General features: G+C 40.8%; 1 protein-coding gene across 17 annotated transcripts in view; it reads right to left on the bottom strand.

The window, feature by feature from the left end:
* PUM1 (pumilio RNA binding family member 1) overlaps nucleotides 1–18,019 on the bottom strand; it is a 127,996-nt gene extending 109,977 nt beyond the window's left edge. For 13 of the 17 annotated variants that reach the window (XM_027109369.1, XM_027109377.1, XM_027109371.1 and 10 more), the window contains exons 1-2: nucleotides 17,901–18,019; nucleotides 12,821–13,194 (exon numbers count right to left, since the gene is read on the bottom strand). In XM_027109369.1, the coding sequence (XP_026965170.1) occupies nucleotides 12,821–13,183 (363 nt within the window). In that variant the 5' untranslated portion in view covers nucleotides 13,184–13,194; nucleotides 17,901–18,019. Of the gene's footprint in view, nucleotides 1–12,820; nucleotides 13,195–17,900 lie in introns of those variants that run through there. The other 4 variants (XM_027109384.1, XM_027109386.1, XM_027109388.1 and 1 more) reach the window with 2 other exon arrangements.
* Between the last annotated feature and the right edge of the window lie 2,057 nt (nucleotides 18,020–20,076).

Here is a 20,076-nt window from a genome sequence, read left to right as displayed (position 1 = left end):
CTCACTCCTCCTTTGTTTCAACATTCTATTATTTGTAGTATGTAAGGGAACAGGAATTCTCAATGAGTAAGTCTATCCAGATAAATCACTGCAACATAATTAAAGAGGGCAGCTACCAAACACATCAAATAGCTCATTCTGGACTTCATGAGCCTGAGAGAGAACATAATACATAAATCCAAAACTGTATCTGTGGGAGAAAATATTTTAATAGAATTCTATCTCTTCTGAATTAAAAAAAAAGCTAAAGATGTACTAATCAAGATATCAGTGATTCTTAATCAAGAGACAGAATACAAGGGAGGAGGCAGAGCTTAACAAACTTTTAATATTATATACACTGGTATGTATTTTGTGTGGTTTGTTTAATTCTTTACAGAATTCCACCTAATGTTATGCAAATAGTAAACCTTCATTTGCTCTTTTTTGAGAACAGCTACTATCTTTAGTTTCTTACCCTGTTTGTATTACTGTGAGATCATGAACCATGGAAGTTTTCCCTCTTGGGGTTGAGAGGTACTTCAGGTATAACAAATTTATTAGGTTTTAACTTGGAGACTGTGGGTGCTGTAGAATAATATTTGAAATTGGATTTAAAAAAAATCAAAACATGTTTTTATTTCCTACATTAAAAATAATGGCTTTTAGGAAATTTTGAACTCTAAAAACAATAAATCCTCACCGTAAACAGTTTGGAAAGTAGGGACAGCAAATTACAAAATGGCAAATGAAGGCTATTAAGAAAATTAAATCAGGGAAGGGAGACAGAGTTGCAATTAAAATAATGTTCACAGAAAGCCTCACTGAGAAGGTAACATTTAAGCAAAGGACTGGAAGGAGGTAAAGGAGCAACTTTCATAGACATCTGAGACAGGAGCACTCAAGCAAATGGAACTGCAAGTCAAAACCTTGGTGGATGGGGCATGCCTGTGATTCTAGAAATAACAAAAATTGCTTTAATATCATTCCAAATACCATTAAAATACAACAAATAAAAGCCCAGACCTAGGCAAAAAGCAGATCAGTGGTTGCTGCTGGGAGGAATTACAAAGGGCCAACAAAACTTGCAGAAGATGGGAACTGTCACTATCATGATTGTAGTGATGGTTTCACAGGTGAATACTTTGATATTTCAAAACTTAACAAATTATTCATTTAAAATGGGTGCATTTTGGGCTTCCCTGGTGGCGCAGTTGTTGCGAGTCCGCCTGCCGATGCAGGGGACACGGGTTCGTGCCCCGGTCAGGGAGGATCCCACATGCCGCGGAGCGGCTGGGCCCGTGAGCCATGGCCACTGAGCCTGTGTGTCCGGGGCCTGTGCTCCGCAAGGGGAGAGGCCACAACAGTGAGAGGCCCATGTACCACAAAAAATAAAAAAAAGAATACTCATAAGGTGTTGGTGGAACTTTAAATTGCTACAATCTATCTGGAAAACAATGTGGAACTATGTATCAAAATTTTAAACATACTCTTTTGTTTGATCTGTCACTTTCACTTCTCCAAATATATTCTAATACAAAAATATAACTGCAGTATTGTTTACTACAGCATTGTTTAGAATGTCAAAAGCTGAAAACAACCTAAAAGTCCATCAAACTGGGATAAATCAGTCAAATTATTGTACTTCCATATACTATGGCCCTTAAAAAATATATATATAGACGTATTTACTGACCTAAAAGGATGACCACCAAAAAAAAAAAAAAAAAAAAGAATAAAAAAAAAAAAAAAAGAAAAAAAAAAAAAAAAAAAAAAAAAAGGATGACCACAATGTATGAAGGAGGAAAAGACTACCATGCAGCGTGTGTGTGCCTGGGCTATGTTTGCATGTAATATGTTTAGAGAGAGAGAGCGAATGATCCCATTTAGTTTAAAACTACAATGCATTCATATATCTGTTTATATATGCACAGAAAAAGTCTGGAAGAAAATGAACCAAACTGTTAAAAGTAGTTAACTCTAAAAAACAAATTATTGACATTTTTTAGAACAATCATGTACTATCAAACAGTTTACATTTTAGACAGAAAGTAGATTATTGGGGACTTCCCTGGAGGTCCAGTGGTTAACAATCCACCTTCCAATGCAGGGGACTCAGGTTCAATCCCTGGTCAGGGAACTAAGATCCCACATGCCGCGGGGCAACTAAGCCCACGCACCACACAAAGAAGAACCGCACAGCACAACGAAGACCCAGAGCACAGCCAAAAAATAAATAAATAATTTTTTTTAAAAAGTAGATTATTGATTGCCCAGGGATGGGGGGGTAATGACGGAAGTGGAAAGTGACTAGTAATGGGTACAGGTTTTCTTTTGGGGTGATGAAAAACGTTCCCTTTGATTGTGGTGATGACTGCACAACACTGAATATACTGAAACCCACTGATCAGTACATTTTAAATGGGTGAACTGTATGGTGTGTGAATGATATCTCAATAAAGCTGCTTTACTTTAGAACAAAATCCATAACCAAAATATAGAACAAAAATTTTGCAATTTAATATTCACACTGTACTTTATACTATGTCCCAACGGAAACCTTAAACCCAGACAGCAACTGTTAAAAAGCTTCAAACAGGAAAAATGAGTCACTATTCTTAAGAGCAGTTAACCATTGACAATACAGGGGTAAATTACAACCTTCATTCTATCTTCATTAGGATACTATCTTTCTTGAACTATCCTAGTAGATAATATTCCCTTCTGAGAAAAGGAACGAACTTTGAAAATGTATTAGGTTGCAACAATATGGCAGTTTCCCAATACATGATGTGACTATGAACAAAGTTTCAGTGTTTTACAAATTAAGGAAAGTAAACCTTGTTCCTACAGCCGCTTCTGTTTGCCTAACTCTGATATGGTTTCAAGAACTCTCCTCTCCCTATACCCACCCCCCACCAAAAAAAGCATAAAAGCAGAGTTGATAGGAATTACTTTAAAAGTTCCTTAATACAACTCTCCAATAAATGCTTACTGGCTCCTTATCTTCAGGCCCAAGACCCTACATTCTGTTACATCTTATACCTTAACAATTCAAAATGACTCTTCAAAATAAAATACTCTACTCAGTAAGTCTCTTCAGCAAGCCCTGATGACATAATGTATTCATTCATCATTTATACGTACATACTATTTGCCAGGGGCTAGAGATGTAAGGCTGAAAGATTCTATAAGAAGAACCATCACAGCAGTTCTTAACCGAGGTGGACATGAAGATAACCCGGGAGTTGTTTTTAAAACATACATAAACTCCACCTCATCGCTGGATATTTTGATTCAGTAGGTCTGGACTTAAGCCCAAGAATCTGTTTTGAAACAGATTACTAGCACCCAATGGTGAAGGAAAAAGTAAATATTTAACTCCAATACTGAGAGCCGAATGCTTCAATAAAGATGTGTACCAAATGATGGTAGCACCAAAAGAGGACACCCAACCTATAAGAAAAGAGGTAAGTAAAGGGGAAGGTTTATCAGAGATAAAGATACTTTAGTTGAAGATGAGGAAAGTAGCTAAGTGGATGAGGAAGGAAGGAGATTCCAAGAAAACTACATAAATGAAAATAGCACAACTACATTGAGGAATTGCACAAACTATAAAAAATAGCATGTGTTCAGAAAATTAGGATACTTCAATAAAGCTGAAGTGGAGTGCCAGTAAAGACTGGAGAGGTAAGCTATCTCAGAACACGAACTGTGTACACTACGCTATGCTGAGGAGATTGAAAGTTAATTATCCTAAAAGCAACCGAAAAGCCAAAAACAAAATTTAGGCAAGGATGAGACATAAGCAGATTCGTGTCTTCAGAAATAACAATTTAGCAGCAACACAGAAAATAGCCAGAAGGAAGAAAAGAGGGAGGGTGCAAAAAAAGTCAGAAGACTACTGTAAATGTCCAAGCAAGAAATATGAGCCTATCAAATAAGGCAATACGGATATAACCTTGGAACTGTTTGAGGCAGGAGGCAGGAATCTAAGATTCCTGGGTTGCCTGCAATGGAGATGCCACACACAGAAATAGGATATAGGGAATGAAACTAATGAGTTCAGTTTTGAAGGTCATCTGTTTGAACATGCCATTTACTGAGCATCTATAATGCATCAAGTACTGGGCTCCTATAATTAGATGTGCAAACTAAACTTTTACTGGTGTCCCTAAATTATAAATATATGAGCAACAAGTGCAGTTTAAAACGTGTGAAAATGTGTAAAAGAGGCCAATGTGTGTGTGTTATGGATAAGCTGACTACTCCATGATGAAGAACAGTAAGGTCTCCAAACAGATTGGTCTTGTGGAAAGAGCATGCGCTAATCACCTTAAAACACGGCATCTCATTTTTCTGACCCCGCATTTCCCCATCCATAAAATGGAAATAATAAAAAACAACATAGAGTTACTGGTGGTTCAAATCATATATAAGGGCTTCCCTGGTGGCGCAGTGGTTGAGAGTCCGTCTGCCGATGCAAGGGACGCAGGATCGTGTCCCGGTCTGGGAAGATCCCACATGCCACGGAGCGGCTAGGCCCATGAGCCATGGCCGCTGAGCCTGCGCGTCCGGAGCCTGTACTCCGCAACGGGAGAGGCCACAACAGTGAGAGGCCTGCGTACCGCAAAAAAAAAAAAAATCATATATAAAAAGACTAGATCAGTTCTGCCACACAGCTTACGGAGTACATGTCCATAAAACTTATAGATGCAGAAACGTACTCAATACTAAAATAAAAGTACCTCTAGATCTCATTAGATACACTCAACCCTTCCTAACAACCTCAGTTCAACACACTCACTAACATGCTTTTAATTAAAACAGAGATAATTAATGTAAAGGAAACCACTGCACTGGAAAAAGAGTTAAATGATTTCTAAGATCTTTTTCTTTCATTCATTCATTTATGGCTGTGTTGGGTCTTCATTTCTGCGCGCGGGCTTTCTCTAGTTGTGGAAAGCGGGGGCTGCTCTGTTGCAGTGTGCGGGCTTCTCATTGCGGTGGCTTCTCTTGCTGCGGAGCACAGGCTCTAGACATGCGGGCTTCAGTAGTTGTGGCACGCAGCCTAAGTAGTTGTGGTTCACGGGCTCTAGAGCACAGGCTCAGTAGCTGTGGCGCATGGGCTTAGTTGCTCCGCAGCATGTGGGATCATCCCGCACCAGGGCTCGAACCCATGTCCCCTTTATCAGCAGGCAGATTCTTAACCAATGTGCACCAGGGAAGCCCCTAAGATCTTTTCCAACACCAAAATTCCACTGGAAATGTATCAATTCACCAATTCGCTTTCATTCAATATGGTAAACCAAACTCTTAATAGAAGGTATAAAATTTGTCTTTTTTCTTTTTTTAACATATAAAAATTTCTGGGTTTAAGTTCTCTGGCAGTTCAGTGGTTAGCACCAGGCACTTTCACTGCAGTGGGCCCGAGTTCAGTCCCTGGTTAACTAAGATGCCACAAGCCACACAGCGCAGCCAAAAAAAAAAAAAAAATTTCAGGATTTGAAATTTGTAAAAATTCAAAATGTACAAGAAACCAAATTACCTATAATCTCCCCTCCCACATAAATAGAAGTAAGATTTTGCCATATTTCCTCACAGTCCTTTTTCCATGTACATCACTCTTAATGGATACACAGAGGTTACAGCCTATTTTCTAGATAATAAGTTAATAAATAAAGGAACTGTATCTCTAAAATTATTCTCATCTGATTTGTTTCTGCCACCCAAACACACGACATCCCCATCTTAGCAGTCATTTCAATACAGACACTCACTGAAATCCTCATTTTGAAACAACTTTCTTTATAATTCCTTCCTCCCTTCATGAAACTGTAAGTTTCTCTGGAGAAAGAACAACATATTAATTTCACTGTTTTTTATTTCACTAGGCTTCTGACCTAAATAAGCAGTAGCTCCCTAATTTGGCCAATTGGGGGAAAAAAGGACAATCTGAATCAATAAATTCTTAGCAAATTAAAGATTATTTTTTACTTAACAGCAGATACGATGCTTTTAAACACATATGATAACTAGGATTAAGTTAATGAACCATTCCCTTGTTAAAGTCCTTGGGGAAACTTTCTTTAATAGAGAAAAATTATTTGTCATTAGCAGATCAACTAACTGTATATTCATGACATCTAAATAACAGAGCTCCCTGAAAACACCTGTTCTTTATAATGTAAGCATTCCTCTTCCCGGGGTTGTAAACAAGTTTATTTATGCTGTTAACCTGAAAACACATTCTTCATAGATAGAGAAGAAAGTTGCCGTTAGGCCCAGTAAAACTTGTCACTTGGAAAAATTCCAATCCATGGTGTAAAGCTGTAGATAAAGTAACCTCCAAACTCTATTTCTAAAAAGCACCGGCATCAGTGAAGAAATCTCCATTATTTTTGTGCCTGTATATTAGACTTATGTACCTTTAAAAATCTTTACGTACCCCAAAGAAATGAAAGTATATGTCAAGACAAAAACTTGTACACGAATGTTCACAATAGTACTGTTCACAAGAGCGAAAACGTAGAAACCACCCAAAGGTCCATCAACTGATAAATGGATAAATAAAATGTGCTGTATATCTATAAAACAGACTATTATTCAGAAATAAAAAGGAATGAGGTACTGATCCATGCTACAAGACAGATGAACCTTTAAAGCACTGTTAAGCGAAAGAAGCCAGTCACAAAGGACCACATACTGTATGATTCCATTTATACGAAATGCCCAGAAGAGACAAATGCATAGACACAGAAAGGAGACTGGTGGCTACCTAAGGCTGGAGAGTGACTGCTACTGGTACAGATTGCGAGGAATAATGAAAATGTTCTAAAATTGATTGTGGTGATGGCTGCACGACTCTGCGAATATACTAAAAACCAATGAATTGTACACCTTAAGTGGATGAATTATATATCAATAAAGCAGGTATAAAAAATCTTTAGGGACTTCCCTGGCAGCGCAGTGGTTAAGAATCCGCCTGCCAATGCAGGGGACACAGGTTCTAGCCCTGGTCCTGGAATATCCCACGTGCCATGAAGCACCTAAGCCCGTGTGCCACAACTACTGAGCCTGCGCTCTTGAGCCCACGTGCCACAACTACTGAAGCCCGTGCGCCCAGGGCCCGTGCTCTGCAACAAGAAAAGCCACCACAATGAAAAGCCTGCGCACCGCGGCGAAGAGTAGCCCCTGTTCGCCGCAACTAGAGAAAGCCTGCACGCAGCAATGAAGACCAAAGGCAGCCAAAAATAAATTAATTAATAAGAATAAAATAAAATAAAAATAAAGAATTAAACAGGAAATGCTTTTAAAAAAAAATCTTTAGGGCCCCCAATTTCCACAAACCTAAAAGAGTTTTCCTAATGAGATTCATAAAAACACTAAGAAAGGTATTTTAAACATAAAAGAGCATTTACTAAAGGCAATAAATAGACAAATCCACGTATGCTAAATCTTCTGAAACTATTAACACGCAATTTAAAAACAATACTCAAAAAATATTACATGAAAAAAACGACGAACACTCCTCTTCAACTGCAGGTTTTACCACCAATGCCATGTACACCCTTCAGCCCAAGTTCTTCAATCAAGTTTCCAAATATTAAATTCACCCAACCTATTGCCAATCACTGACCACCACTTCTCACAATATTCGTAGCAGGGAGCAAAATGCCAGAGCATTCTACTGAGCTGAAGCCACACTCCCATTTACAGCTCTTTATTACATCTAGAAGATACAGAAAGTGAATGTAAAAATTAGGGAAGAAATTCCTCAACAACAACAAAAACTCTTACCCTATCCTCAGTACTTAGTACTCTCTTGGCATTGTGTTAACTGTCAGTCCTGTGTTTCTCTATGAGTGTTAAGTCATTTCCCAAGAGTGAATAGATTCTAAGCAAGGGCTAGAACATTTTTTTTTTAAGTTTTTCCACGATACCAAGAAGCGTAATTCTGTACTCAGGTTCAGCCTGTAGAAAATATTAAGCAAATGCTGTTGTCCGAGAGAAAATGGACACATGCACAAAAGATGTGTCTCGTATGCAAGTACAGAGAGTTGTGATGAAAAACAATATCATATCACTTTATGATTTACAAAGCACTTTCAACCACATCCAAACTGAAATCTGAAACACACCTCTTCCTGAGAACTACTGTGTTTTTCTCTTACTAAGAGTCTCATGATTCATCCCATTTCCCTCTTTTCTTTGGCCACACCCAGAGCAGATTCTATAACCCACCGCTCTGGTATGTATTTCTAAATTCTACATTCAACCCTTTCATCTTCCTCACATACCCCTATTTTCCCATTACTGCATCTCATTACCACCTATCCTATAAATTTTTTTCCTAATTCCACAGCAAAAACCTTTTGAAACAAAACAAAGTAAAGATATATCATAAACTGCTGCAAGGTGCCATCTCGGAGGCACATACAATCTAATATCACACAGCATTAGAGAATGAATACTTTTTTTTTACACTGGAATCTAATCCTTAACACTGGAAAATCATTCTTAAAGTTATAGTCAAAGAAAACCTGCTGATGATCCTTTTGAGCAAGTATGTAACGTTTTAAGTCTCTGTGAACTCCAAATATAATGAAAAAGGCTCCAAGAGTACAAGTGAAACAGAAAACATTGAAAAACATGAAAGCATTGATTACTCAGCTTTAAACCATGTTAACTAAATGCCACTGGCCCAAATGCTGAGGAATCTAAGCAATCTACCCAGAAAGAAAAGAGACGAATGGTCTAGCAGAGTCAAAGAGCAGGGGCAACAGAAAAAGATCTCCAGGGAATGAGGAGATTCTCAGTATGGGAATACTTGGGTTCCCTCCCAGTTTGACATAGTATTTATTAATTATAAAGTATAAGGATTAACTCACAGCTACCGGAGATTAAGAAGGAAAGACATGTCAGGATACGACTAGAAGACAATGTTAACAAGTGGAAAAAAAAGGGGGGGGGGTGCAAATAATAGAGTCAAAGAATTTATCCACTGAATTCTGCCTGGCTATCTAGAATATCTCCCACCAGCTGTCAATCTATGGTGGATACTGATAACACCTAGCACCACAAGACTACTAACAAAAGCAAGAAAACTCTGGAGTTGTCCTCTAACTTTCCTTTCTCCCAAAGCAGAGTTTTTAACCTATCTCTGCCCCTTAAAATCTAGTACAGAGGCCACAGTTCAACTGATCAACCTTAAAATTTTTTCCCTATTTCATCACACACACTATCTCACAACAGTTTACGGAGAAAACAGATTTCACAATGAGAGAATAAAATAATCACAAGTCAAAGACCTGACCCTGGCTTTCACATGATGAGACCTTTAGAAAAGATCTGAAGTTATAAAAATTACTGTTAAAATAAATATGTAAGTTTTGTAAGCAGCATTTTTAAATAGTATTATTTACTTAGGGAGACGTGTTTTCCTGTTTTTTCTTTTTTGGCCGAGCCACACAGCTTGTGGGATCTTAGTTCCCCGACCAGGGACTGAACCTGGGCCCTAGCAGTGAAAGCACCAAGTCCTAACCACTGTACCGCCAGGGAATTCCCTCTAGTGTTTTATACATATCTTGATCCACATCCATTGTCTTGTTTACTATGAGTAAATTTTACAGGCCAAAAAAGAAAAGAAAAATTCATGGTACTACTTTCCCTCACTCCCCTCCAAAGACCTCAATCTGGCCCAAAAATGAGGACTTTAACTGTCCTCATTCTAACTGTACCAAATACAATAATTTTATGTATTAAAACAAGTGATATTTAATATGTTTATATTCTTAAGGTAGAAAAGACAAATACAGAGGACTTCCCTGGTGGCCCAGTGGGTAAGACTCTGGGCTCCCAATGCAGGGGGCCCGGGTTCGATCCCTGGTCAGGGAACTAGATCCCACATGCATGCCACAACTAAAGATCCCACATGCTGCAACTAAACATGGCACAACGCAGATCCCGCGTGCTGCAACTGAGACCCCTCGGCACAGTGATTCTCCACAGAGAGATGTGCCCCCCACTCTTCAATTATATTACACTCTCCACTGCTGCTTGAACAAGTGGCCACTACCTATTGCCATGTGTTTCTCAGCAGGACAGCTGAGCTGAGATTCACTGCTTTACCTGAGTGCAAATCTGAAGAACTTCGTGGTCTTCCCTCATTCAATCAACACAAAAACTTCATATACCTCCTGGGAAAGGGGCATGAAAAACAAAACAGTCTCTGCCCTAGCATAGTTCAGTCCAGGAGGTTAATCTCAACACCAAAACCAGTAAGTTACAGTACACTCTGATGACTACAGGAGAGGTAATTTGTGGGTGGCCCACACTGCAACACAGCAACTACCCTAATGCAGTTCCCTAAGGATGTTCATTATACCACGTATCCAGACCAACAGAACTGTGTATGATGAGTGCCAATTCCAAGTTGGGTCACTGGTTTAGGCCCCCTTGGTATGAACAGGTTTTGCCATTTAACATCAACTGTGGTTTGCTAACTGACCTGGATAAAACTGGTCAAAAAGTCAGATGTGATTCCGTATGATGTGGCTCAGCACTAGAGCCCAGAGTAAGCCTTCACAGCACAGCACAGCACAACCGGATTTTAGATCTTAGAGCTCTGCTAAGGACTGACCCAGAGCCTGACTTGCCCACCTAGCGAAGAACAAGCCAAGCACCTCGATTCTCCTTTCAGCTTTTACCCATCAGCCCATCATTAGAAAAGCCAACACAAGATTTTACAGATCTATATCTCTAAATTTACAAATTCATCTATAAATTATAAAATATCTATAATTTTACAGATCTTTTATAAATCATAATACAGATTTTAAAAACCAACGTTCATGATTTTTAAACAATGTTTAGCCAAATAACGCAAAAGTTACAGGCCTTCCACCTTTGCCCCCTAGACAGATACCATCCAAACCAAACACCTCCCACCTTGGTCTCACTCTACACACACAGCTGCCTACATCTCAAATTCAACATGTATTCTACCAAATTTAATTACCTTGTCCACAAACCAGATTCCCCTCTATATTCCTTTTACTCACTCTATTACTTCATTTTCCCAGGGACCAAAACTTTCTAATTCAATCACCAATTCTGTGCATTTCTGGGTCCCATCCCATCTTTTCCACTGCTCACACCAGGGCTGTTACAGTAGTTATCCAATTAGTCTCAGCCTTCACCAACTCCAATCTCTTATTGCCAACTCAACCTTCCCAAAACACCACTGGATAAAAGCCACTCCATACATACACAATAAAAACTCCTGCTGCCTACTGAATTAAACCTTAGCCTGGCATCCAAGGCCCTTTTCTTTACGACAATGTCCTTTTTCCCCAGCTTTATTTTAAGGCCACAGGATTAGGGGCTTATGCATTCAATAACTTTCTTCTGAAGCTCTATCACATGCCAAATTCTAGGAACTGGGATACCGAAATGAATAAAATTTGATCCCCACCTCCAAGACTCCAAGCAAACAGGAAACAAATATAGTACCTTAAGTAATAGACACATAAGAAAGATAAAAAGTGCCCTAAGTACCAAAGAAGAAGCCCCCTATACCTCATATTTCTTAGTACTGCTCACCTACACATAGTAGATGCTTACGAAGTAGCACTGATGAATGATTGTTCCAATAAACCAAAGACCTATGATCAATATGCTCAATAAATTTCTGTTGACAAATTCCACCTCCCCATTTCTACTATGGTAAAGAACTGTGGTACACTGGCTGCCTCTCTTGGAAGGGTCAAGGGGAAGCACAACTGAGAGCACAGATTTGCAAGTGTGCGTGTGACTAACTTGTTTCTAAAGAACAGAAGCACTAGAGGCCTCATGAAAGACGTTAGTTCTTTTTGCTGGTCAGTACTCAGATACCGGCAACATAAAATAAACCTTTGCAAATTCAACCTATACCCAATTCCAAAGAATAGCCGGATGAAAACATTCTAACCCTTTCATCACCATCAGGAAGTCAGCAAACACAGCTAAACTCTCTTCTCAGTAAAATATGCTGTGATTCCAGCTTTGGTCTTGGATTAGTAAAAGCAAGCATGTTAAAATTAACCAAATAAAACAAGTGCTTAGAACAAGAGAACAAAGATGATTAAAACCTAAAAGCCACAACCACTCCTCTCTATACAAAACATGAGATATATCAGTTCACTTGAGCAGCTGATTTTTTATCAACTTCCTACTACTTTCAACCATAACATCTTGAAAACAGAAGTCACCAACACCCAACAGGAAAAGCTCTAAAATATGTATTCGGGCTATAAACAGCTCAAACAGACCTTAAAAGATTATATGTTAAGAGCAAAAAAGTATACTCAGAAATGCAACGTGCACATTAGAACAAGCTTAAGTCTTTCTTTAAATGAATTGGTCATTTGCTCTTCAGCGCCAGAACGATAAAATGACTCGGTGACAACATTACAACAATCATCCTTTAAAACAGTGGTCCCCAACCTTTTTGGCACCAGGGACCAGTTTTATGGAAGACAATTTTTCCACGGATGGGGGCGGGGCAGGGGGTGTATGGTTCAGGTGATAATGCGGGCGATGGGGAGCGGCAGATGAAGCTTCACTAGCTCGCACGCCGTTCACCTCCTGCTGTGCAGCCCAGCTCCTAACAGGCCACAGCCCGGTACCGGTCCGCGGACCAGGGGTTGGGGACCCCTGCTTTAAAACAAGTGACTGTTTAGTTTAGACCAAATGAAATCATTAGCAATTAAGGTTTTTAAAGACATTCACTGAAAGTAGATATCCTAAGTGGACAGTGATTATAAAGAGTTTCAAAGCTGAAATAGTGAACGTTTTTTACCTGATGTTCTGCATGAATGTTATCCCCAGTAGGCCATCGATGTTTGCTATTATTATAGCCGCCTCCACCACTTCCTCCTCCCCCAAGCTGCTCACCATGCTGCCTCTGAAAGAAGTAGTCCACCATAGCGTCGTCCTGGGAACGGCCTGCAACTCCTATGGATCCTGGGACAGGGCTGGAGTGTGTCCCAGCTGCAAGAGCCTGATTTGCAGCTGGTTGTGGCTGCGCTTGCGACCCTGTTCCAGATGTCAAAACAACAGGCATGTTGGGATTAGCTGGTTCTTGAGGGTGATGTTTCAGGTGGGGGCTGAAAGAGTCCTGCCAAAGCACTGCTTTTCTCTTCAAGACACATGCAACGCTCATTCCACCAACACCTAAGGACAAACAGGTTACAAATGTTTAAAATTTGCCTTTTTTAAAACATAACTTGATATATGCACCAAGATAAAAACATGAGACCCCTGGCTTTTGCAATATATCATCTAAAACCAGTTTCTACCAAGCAGCTAAATGTTTTGCAACACATACATAATTTTCTAAACTGAAACTTCGGGCTTCCCTGGCGGCGCAGTGGTTAAGAATCCACCTGCCAATGCAGGGGACACAGGTTCAAGCCCTGGGCCAGGAAGATCCCACATGCCACGAAACAACTAAGCCTGTGCGCCACAACTACTGAGCCTGTGCTCTAGAGCCCAAGAGCCACAATTACTGAAGCCCACGCGCCTAGAGCCCGTGTGTGGCAAGAAGAGAAGCCACCGCAATGAGAAGCCCGCGCACTGCAACCAAGAGTAGCCCCAACTCGCAGCAACTAGAGAAAGCCCGCACGCAGCAACGAAGACCCAACGTAGCCATAAATAAATAAATACATACATACATAAACCAACCAAACCCCATATATAATTAGCAACGACTCAAGAGTGTCAAAAACGAAAGGATCCTTTAAAATGTCCAATGTATTCATGGGATGCTCTGAAAAAAAGCTTAAATAAGGCCCTCTGACTAAGAACAGCAACAGAATGTTCCTAGCCTGAAACTTCTTCTCAGCTGCTGTACATGCATTTTTGCCAAGAACTTACAATTATAATTGTAATCACATCATCATTCTATTAGTACTCTGACTCTTACAGAGTCAGAGATGAGACCAAACCAAATTCAAACCCTCACCTTACATAGAAAGTATCACTGTAAAAAAATAAATGCTTCAATAGAATAATAATTGTATGGCAAATATATTGCAAACATTTTTTCTGATCATTCCTATTTTACAGATAAAAACACTAAGGTACGGAGGAAAAGTTATGTGATGTGCCCGAGGTCATTCAGCTAGTGAGCTTTTGAAGGAGGGATTCAAACCCAAATCTGTATGCACCCAAGCCTCGTTCTTTCTACCAACCCCCTTGCTACCACACCCCAGTAAACCAAAACAGATACTATTTCTCTCACTTGAGTCTGCTATTCTTCTCTGGAAGGATCAACAAAGAAACTCCAAAATGTTACTATGAAACATTACTAATATGTTTCTTAAAATCAAAAACTACATTTGTAGAAAACATAGAACAGCCTATGTATGGGTGCTTAAGAAAAAAAAAAAAAATCCTTCAAAATAATCAGTTACCAACTAGAACATACCTGTCCAGAGCCACTAGAGTCTAATTTCAAGGCTATCAACCTAACAGTCCACTGCTACAAATGCCTTATCTCTCTTTAGCCCTACAGTGATGTTTCAAAAACAGACTCAAAAGATTTATAAGAAATCTATTAAACTATTTCTCAGTATAGAATAAACATCCTGGACTTCCCTTGTGGCACAGTGGTTAAGAATCCGCCTGTGGCGCAGTTGTTGAGAGTCCGCCTGCCGATGCAGGGGACTCAGGTTCGTGCCCCGTGTCTGGGAAGATCCCACATGCCGCGGAGCAGCTGGGCCCATGAGCCATGGCCGCCTGCGCGTCCGGAGCCTGTGCTCCACAGCGGAAGAGGCCACAACAGTGAGAGGCCCGCGTACCGCAAAAAAAAAAAAAAAAAAAAAAAGAATCCGCCTGCCAATGCAGGAGACACAGGTTCGAGCCCTGGTCTGGGGAGATTGCACATGCCACGGAGCAACTAAACCCGTGCACCACAACTATTGAGCCTGCACTCTAGAGCCTGCAAGCCACAACTACTGAGCCCGCGTGCCACAACTACTGAAGCCCACGTGCCTAGAGCCCATGCTCCACAACAAGAGAAGCCACCACAATGAGAAGTCACCGCAATGAGAAGCCCATGCACCGCAACAAAGAGTAGCCCCCGCTCGCTGCAACTAGAGAAAGTCCATACGCAGCAACAAAGACCCAACGCAGCCAAAAATAAATAAAATTAAAAAAAAAAAAGAACAAACATCCTGATAAAGAAGCATTCGCTTCTCACAACTAATTCATGTTCTGAAGACAGGAGTAAGAAGATTTGTAATTTGTTCAAAGTCTAATTTGGAAATGCCTAGTTTCAGTTAACAATTCCAATCCATCAGAACCATACTGGAGTAGTCCAGCTTTCTGGACTTCAGTTTCTGCTTTCATGAACAGAATCATGTTCATGCTTAAATACCAAAACCGGAAAGTCATAGCTGTGTTTACCATTGGTACTAGCAAAGTCCTAACCAGCCTAATGCCTTCCTGTTTGATTTTCAAAAGAACTCACTGCCCTCTTATTACCAATAGTAGCCAGTCCCATTTTCTTCCACAAGGGAGTATCAAACCGTCTTTGTTGTAGAGCTAACCAGGAATCCTAAAACTAAAGTTTTACCACTAAACTACAACCTCCCTGAACCTGTTTCCTCATCTAGAAAATTAAAGAAATTCTTTCTCTGTGACTCACAAGTTTTTTTTTTTAATCAAAATAATAGATATAAAAGTTTTTGGTAAATTCAAAGTCACCATGCTGAGGCCGAAGGAATTCAGTTCCCACCAGTTAAAGCAATGGAGCTCCAGTCCCTAAGCAGATTCCTAAAATAGCAAATGCAACCTTTTCTGAAATAAAAGATTTGCTGTAAAGATTTGCCGTAATACTTATTTAACAAAGAACTTCCGAATGAAAAAGGTATTCACCACTGAAACACACCCGACCACAACTTCATTCTATCAAGGCATGGGGGGGAGAGGGGGAGGCGGGGGGAGGGTTCTATAAAAATGTTCAAACGAAACAATTGGCTTTTGTAAAGCTATCTGTATCCCCTGAGACTTCCTGCTTTACCTAATGAGGCAAGGCAGTTTCTCAAACAAGAGAAAACCTGGCAGAAGGGACATTTTGAAAGTGAGCAAATACCTAAGCAATTAACAAGTGTCTTGGGTAGTTTTGTAATATCTTGGCAACTACAACATAAAAATTAAGAAATCAGTCACTTAAATAATAGAAAACATTTAAATTGCTGATGGCTTTTAAGGAACTCTCAAACCCACTAAAAAGTTATGTGTTAGCACCTGAAATGTGACTTTTCTTTTTTACAAATGGTACATTATAAAAATAAGTTTTTAAGCAACTAAAAATAAGTGCTGATTCTAGTTTTCCACAGTTTTCAAACTGTTTACACCAAAGTTGTTTTTGTTTTGTTTTGTTTTAATATCACTAATAGGCTTTATTTCAAACAAAGGAACGTGATCTAATCTATCTCCACTGCTCACCTTTTATTTACTAAAATTCTTTGTGGTTTAAAAGGTGTTTATTTTTACCACACTGGAAAAAAAAAATTCTGTGGTCATAAATTTATTTTAAAGCAGTTCATCTCAAACCCAAACTAAGCTTCAAACACAACTTCAAAAAGCCGTGGCCTTGAACAAAATGAATCCAATTGTGGCTAAGGCAAAATGCTCAGTTCAGAATCCAGTATTTCCCAAAAATCCAGATAAAGAATAAACAGCACCCAAGAGTGTTTTATAAAGTTAAAACTAGCAACGGGTCAAAATGTTTATTTTGCTTACTAAAACTGCATCGGGAGCCACCCACGTCTATCTTGGTGAGTTTTGATTTTTTTTCATAAAACAAACAAAAAGCTAAAACCACAAACCTATGATTTCAGCAATAACTGACTTTAAAAGAGAATCCCAAAAAAGCCTCATAAAATCCCATTCTTAATCTCAGGCAGAGAAGGAAGTGAACGAATTGATGTAACTAAGAACAGTGTTCTCTTAATTGGACAATGAAGAGTAACAACCCTTCAACTTACGGGGAGGATAAAACCTTTCCTGATAATGTGGGGGAGGGGGGAATATAGTGGCGGGGGGGGGCGGTACGGGAGTGTATTCCTCACTTGACGTGGGAGTGGTACCGACAAGTATTAAACGATCTAGGTCTACCAAGGACGTCCATGAGGACTAAAAACTATCTAGTATTGTGTATCTGTTTACCTACTACGAAGGCATGAACGCTTCTTAGAGTTAAGACAGACACGCACCAACACAAGGAGGCTCAAAGAGGAAGAACCGACCAAAAACAAGCTCTCACAGAAACAAAAGGCCACAAGTACCCAGGAGCCTAAAAAGCGATCTGAAACTTCCTGATCGCCTACTTCTCCACATTTAAGGATCGCAAAGTTCCCCCGTGGTGGGTCTCGTCTGCAGACGAGGGCCACGGCTGCTTCTAAAGCGATTTATTGTTCCTCTTGCTTCGGCGCTGCCACGGAAGCTCAAGAAGTCGAAGAAATCCTGAGTGGCACAGAATTACACTTCATGGCCACACAGAAGACTCGGGGCTTCGCAAACCCATCAAAAAAGCAACCCGAATGGCAACATCAATCTTCAGGGGCTCCAACGGGGCCGAGCAGAAATGTAGAGACACGTCTATGCCCTGGGCCCGGGCCTAAACCCCCGGCATTTTCTTCGCTTCGACCCAGCTCCCCACCCCCTCCCTCCTTTGATAACAATAGGGGCCTTGCTGCTGACTCCAAAACATGTACGAGGAACAGCGAGTGAGAAGCCTCAGCCAGGGCCCCGGCGGCTTTTCCAAAGCCCTTCTCACCCCCCCAGCCGCTCTCAAACACCAATACAAAGGGATAATCTGCTCGCTGGGGGTCCGGAGCAGCGTTTGGGGCTGGCGGGGTGCGGGTACTCACGGGCGGAGCGGTAGGATGAAGATGGATTTCAGCCCCCCGATCTTCTCTCTCCGGCGCTCTCGCTCCCCCTTACCTTTCACTCCGACAACATGGCGGCCCACTGGGGACTGGGCTGGCGCTGTGCATCATGGGATAGGCTCGGGCCCCGGCCCTGGCTTTGGCAGCGGCATGTGTGGAGAAGGCAGGCGGCTGTGGAACAGGTTGCCTGGTTGCCATGCCAACCCAGGGCCTGTGTGAACTTGGGAAACTCGCAGGCAACACTACCGCTGCGCGCGCGAGTGGCCGCCCGCGAGGGGAGCGCGCGCCGTCCCCTCGCGGGCCGCCGCGGGCAGCAGGAGGAGTCCCGCGAGCCCACACCGGAGCGCCCGCGGTGACCGGTTCCCGGCCCAGCACCGCACGAAGCTGGGCACGCGGTGTCAGGGTAGTGACCTTAGCCGAGGCGCCACCCGCCTCCGCGCCCTCCCTATTTCACCTCCAGATTGTAACGGCCTGCAGGATTAATGGACGCTTATTCCAAGGCTCTGGCGGGACAGGAGCTGGGTTCAAACCCCGTTGCTGCAACTTTCTGGCTCTGTGGACTTACTTAATCTTCCTGCTTCCATTGCCCCATTTGTAAAATGAAAAGGAAAATGAGAATTGCTACTTAACTCTGCCCTGAGGATTAAGTGGATAATATGGCTTATTATTCCATTTAATAATGTGAAATGCTTAGTACAGTGCCTGGTACTTGTAAATAGGCCCACTATAGAATTTGCGGGGTCTAGCGCAAAATGAAAGTGTGAGGGCCCCTTGTTCAAAATTGTTAATGAATTTCAAGATGGAGATAGCAGAACATTAAACCCAAATCAAAGATTCAAAGCTGTCCTTGTTTGTAAGCACTCATTCAGTGTTACCTGTTGTCATTCTGTCCAGTTCCGAAAATGAATAGAAATAGAAAATGGCCATTTGATGAAAGTGACTTTTCAAAATCAGTAGTATTTCATAAGATATAGTTATTATATATAAAACTAAACCCAAGATGGATTGAAAACATAAGCAAACCACAACACTATAAAAGACCACAAGAGGATATAGGGGGAGAAAGCTTTCTAATTAGAGAGGGGAAATGTTTATAATGAATCAAAATCAATACATCCCTTTAAAAATTGAAGGAAAATTAAACATTTATATAGTAAGAGTGCCACCATCAATGAATAAGCGAGAAAATAGCTTTAAAATATTGTAATACTTGTGGTAGACAAATGGCTAATCTTCATGATAAATACAGAAATTCTCTAATCAGTTAAAAAAGAGCAATCCGGACATAGAAACCAAACTTATGTTTACCAAAGCGGAAGGGGGGGAAGGGATAAATTAGGAGTTTGGGATTAACACATACACACTGCTGTATATAAAATAGATAACCGGGAGTTCCCTGATGGCACAGTGCCTAAGACTCCCCGCTCCCAAGGCAGGGGGCCCAGCTTCGATCTCTGGGCAGGGAACTAGATCCTACATGCCGAAACTACGAGTTCACATGCCCCATTGAAAATCCCCCACGCGGGAACAAGGACCCAGAGCAGCCAAATAAACAAATAAAATTAGATTATAATGATGGTTGCACAACTCTGACAATATGCTAAAAACCACTGAACTGTGTGCACCTTAAATGGTGAAGTTTATATTATTTGAAATATATCTGGACTTTCCTGGTGGTTAAGAATCCACCTGCCAATGCAGGGGACACAGATTCGACCCCTGGTCCTGGAAGAGCCCACATGCCACGGAGCAACTAAGCCCCTGCGCCACAACTACTGAGCCCACGAGCCATAACTACTGAAGCCTGCACACCCTAGAGCCCGTGCGTGGCAACAAGAGAAGGCACTGCAATGAGAAGCCCACGCAACGCAACGAAGAGTAGCCCCCTCTCGCTGCAAGTAGAGAAAGCCTGCATGCAGCAACAAAGACCCAACTCAGCCAAAAATAAATAAATAAATATTTTAAGAAAGAAATATATCTCACTAAAGCTATAAAAATAAGAAAAAGTGAATAATAAAAAGAAATGCAACTTTGAAATATATTTTCATCTATTAAATACACTGGCAAAAATTTAAATGATCATTAACACCGTGTTTTGGCAAGTTTTGTGAGAAAATCAGCACTCACATTGTTTATATTGTTTGAGGAGACATTACTG

Source organism: Aethalodelphis obliquidens, unplaced genomic scaffold, assembly GCF_003676395.1.
Source record: "Aethalodelphis obliquidens isolate GAN/ISIS:26980383/991018 unplaced genomic scaffold, ASM367639v1 scaffold9, whole genome shotgun sequence".
Lineage (NCBI taxonomy): Eukaryota > Metazoa > Chordata > Mammalia > Artiodactyla > Delphinidae > Aethalodelphis > Aethalodelphis obliquidens.
Note: the sequence above shows the minus strand (reverse complement) of the source record. Positions and strands in the feature narration are given on the sequence as shown.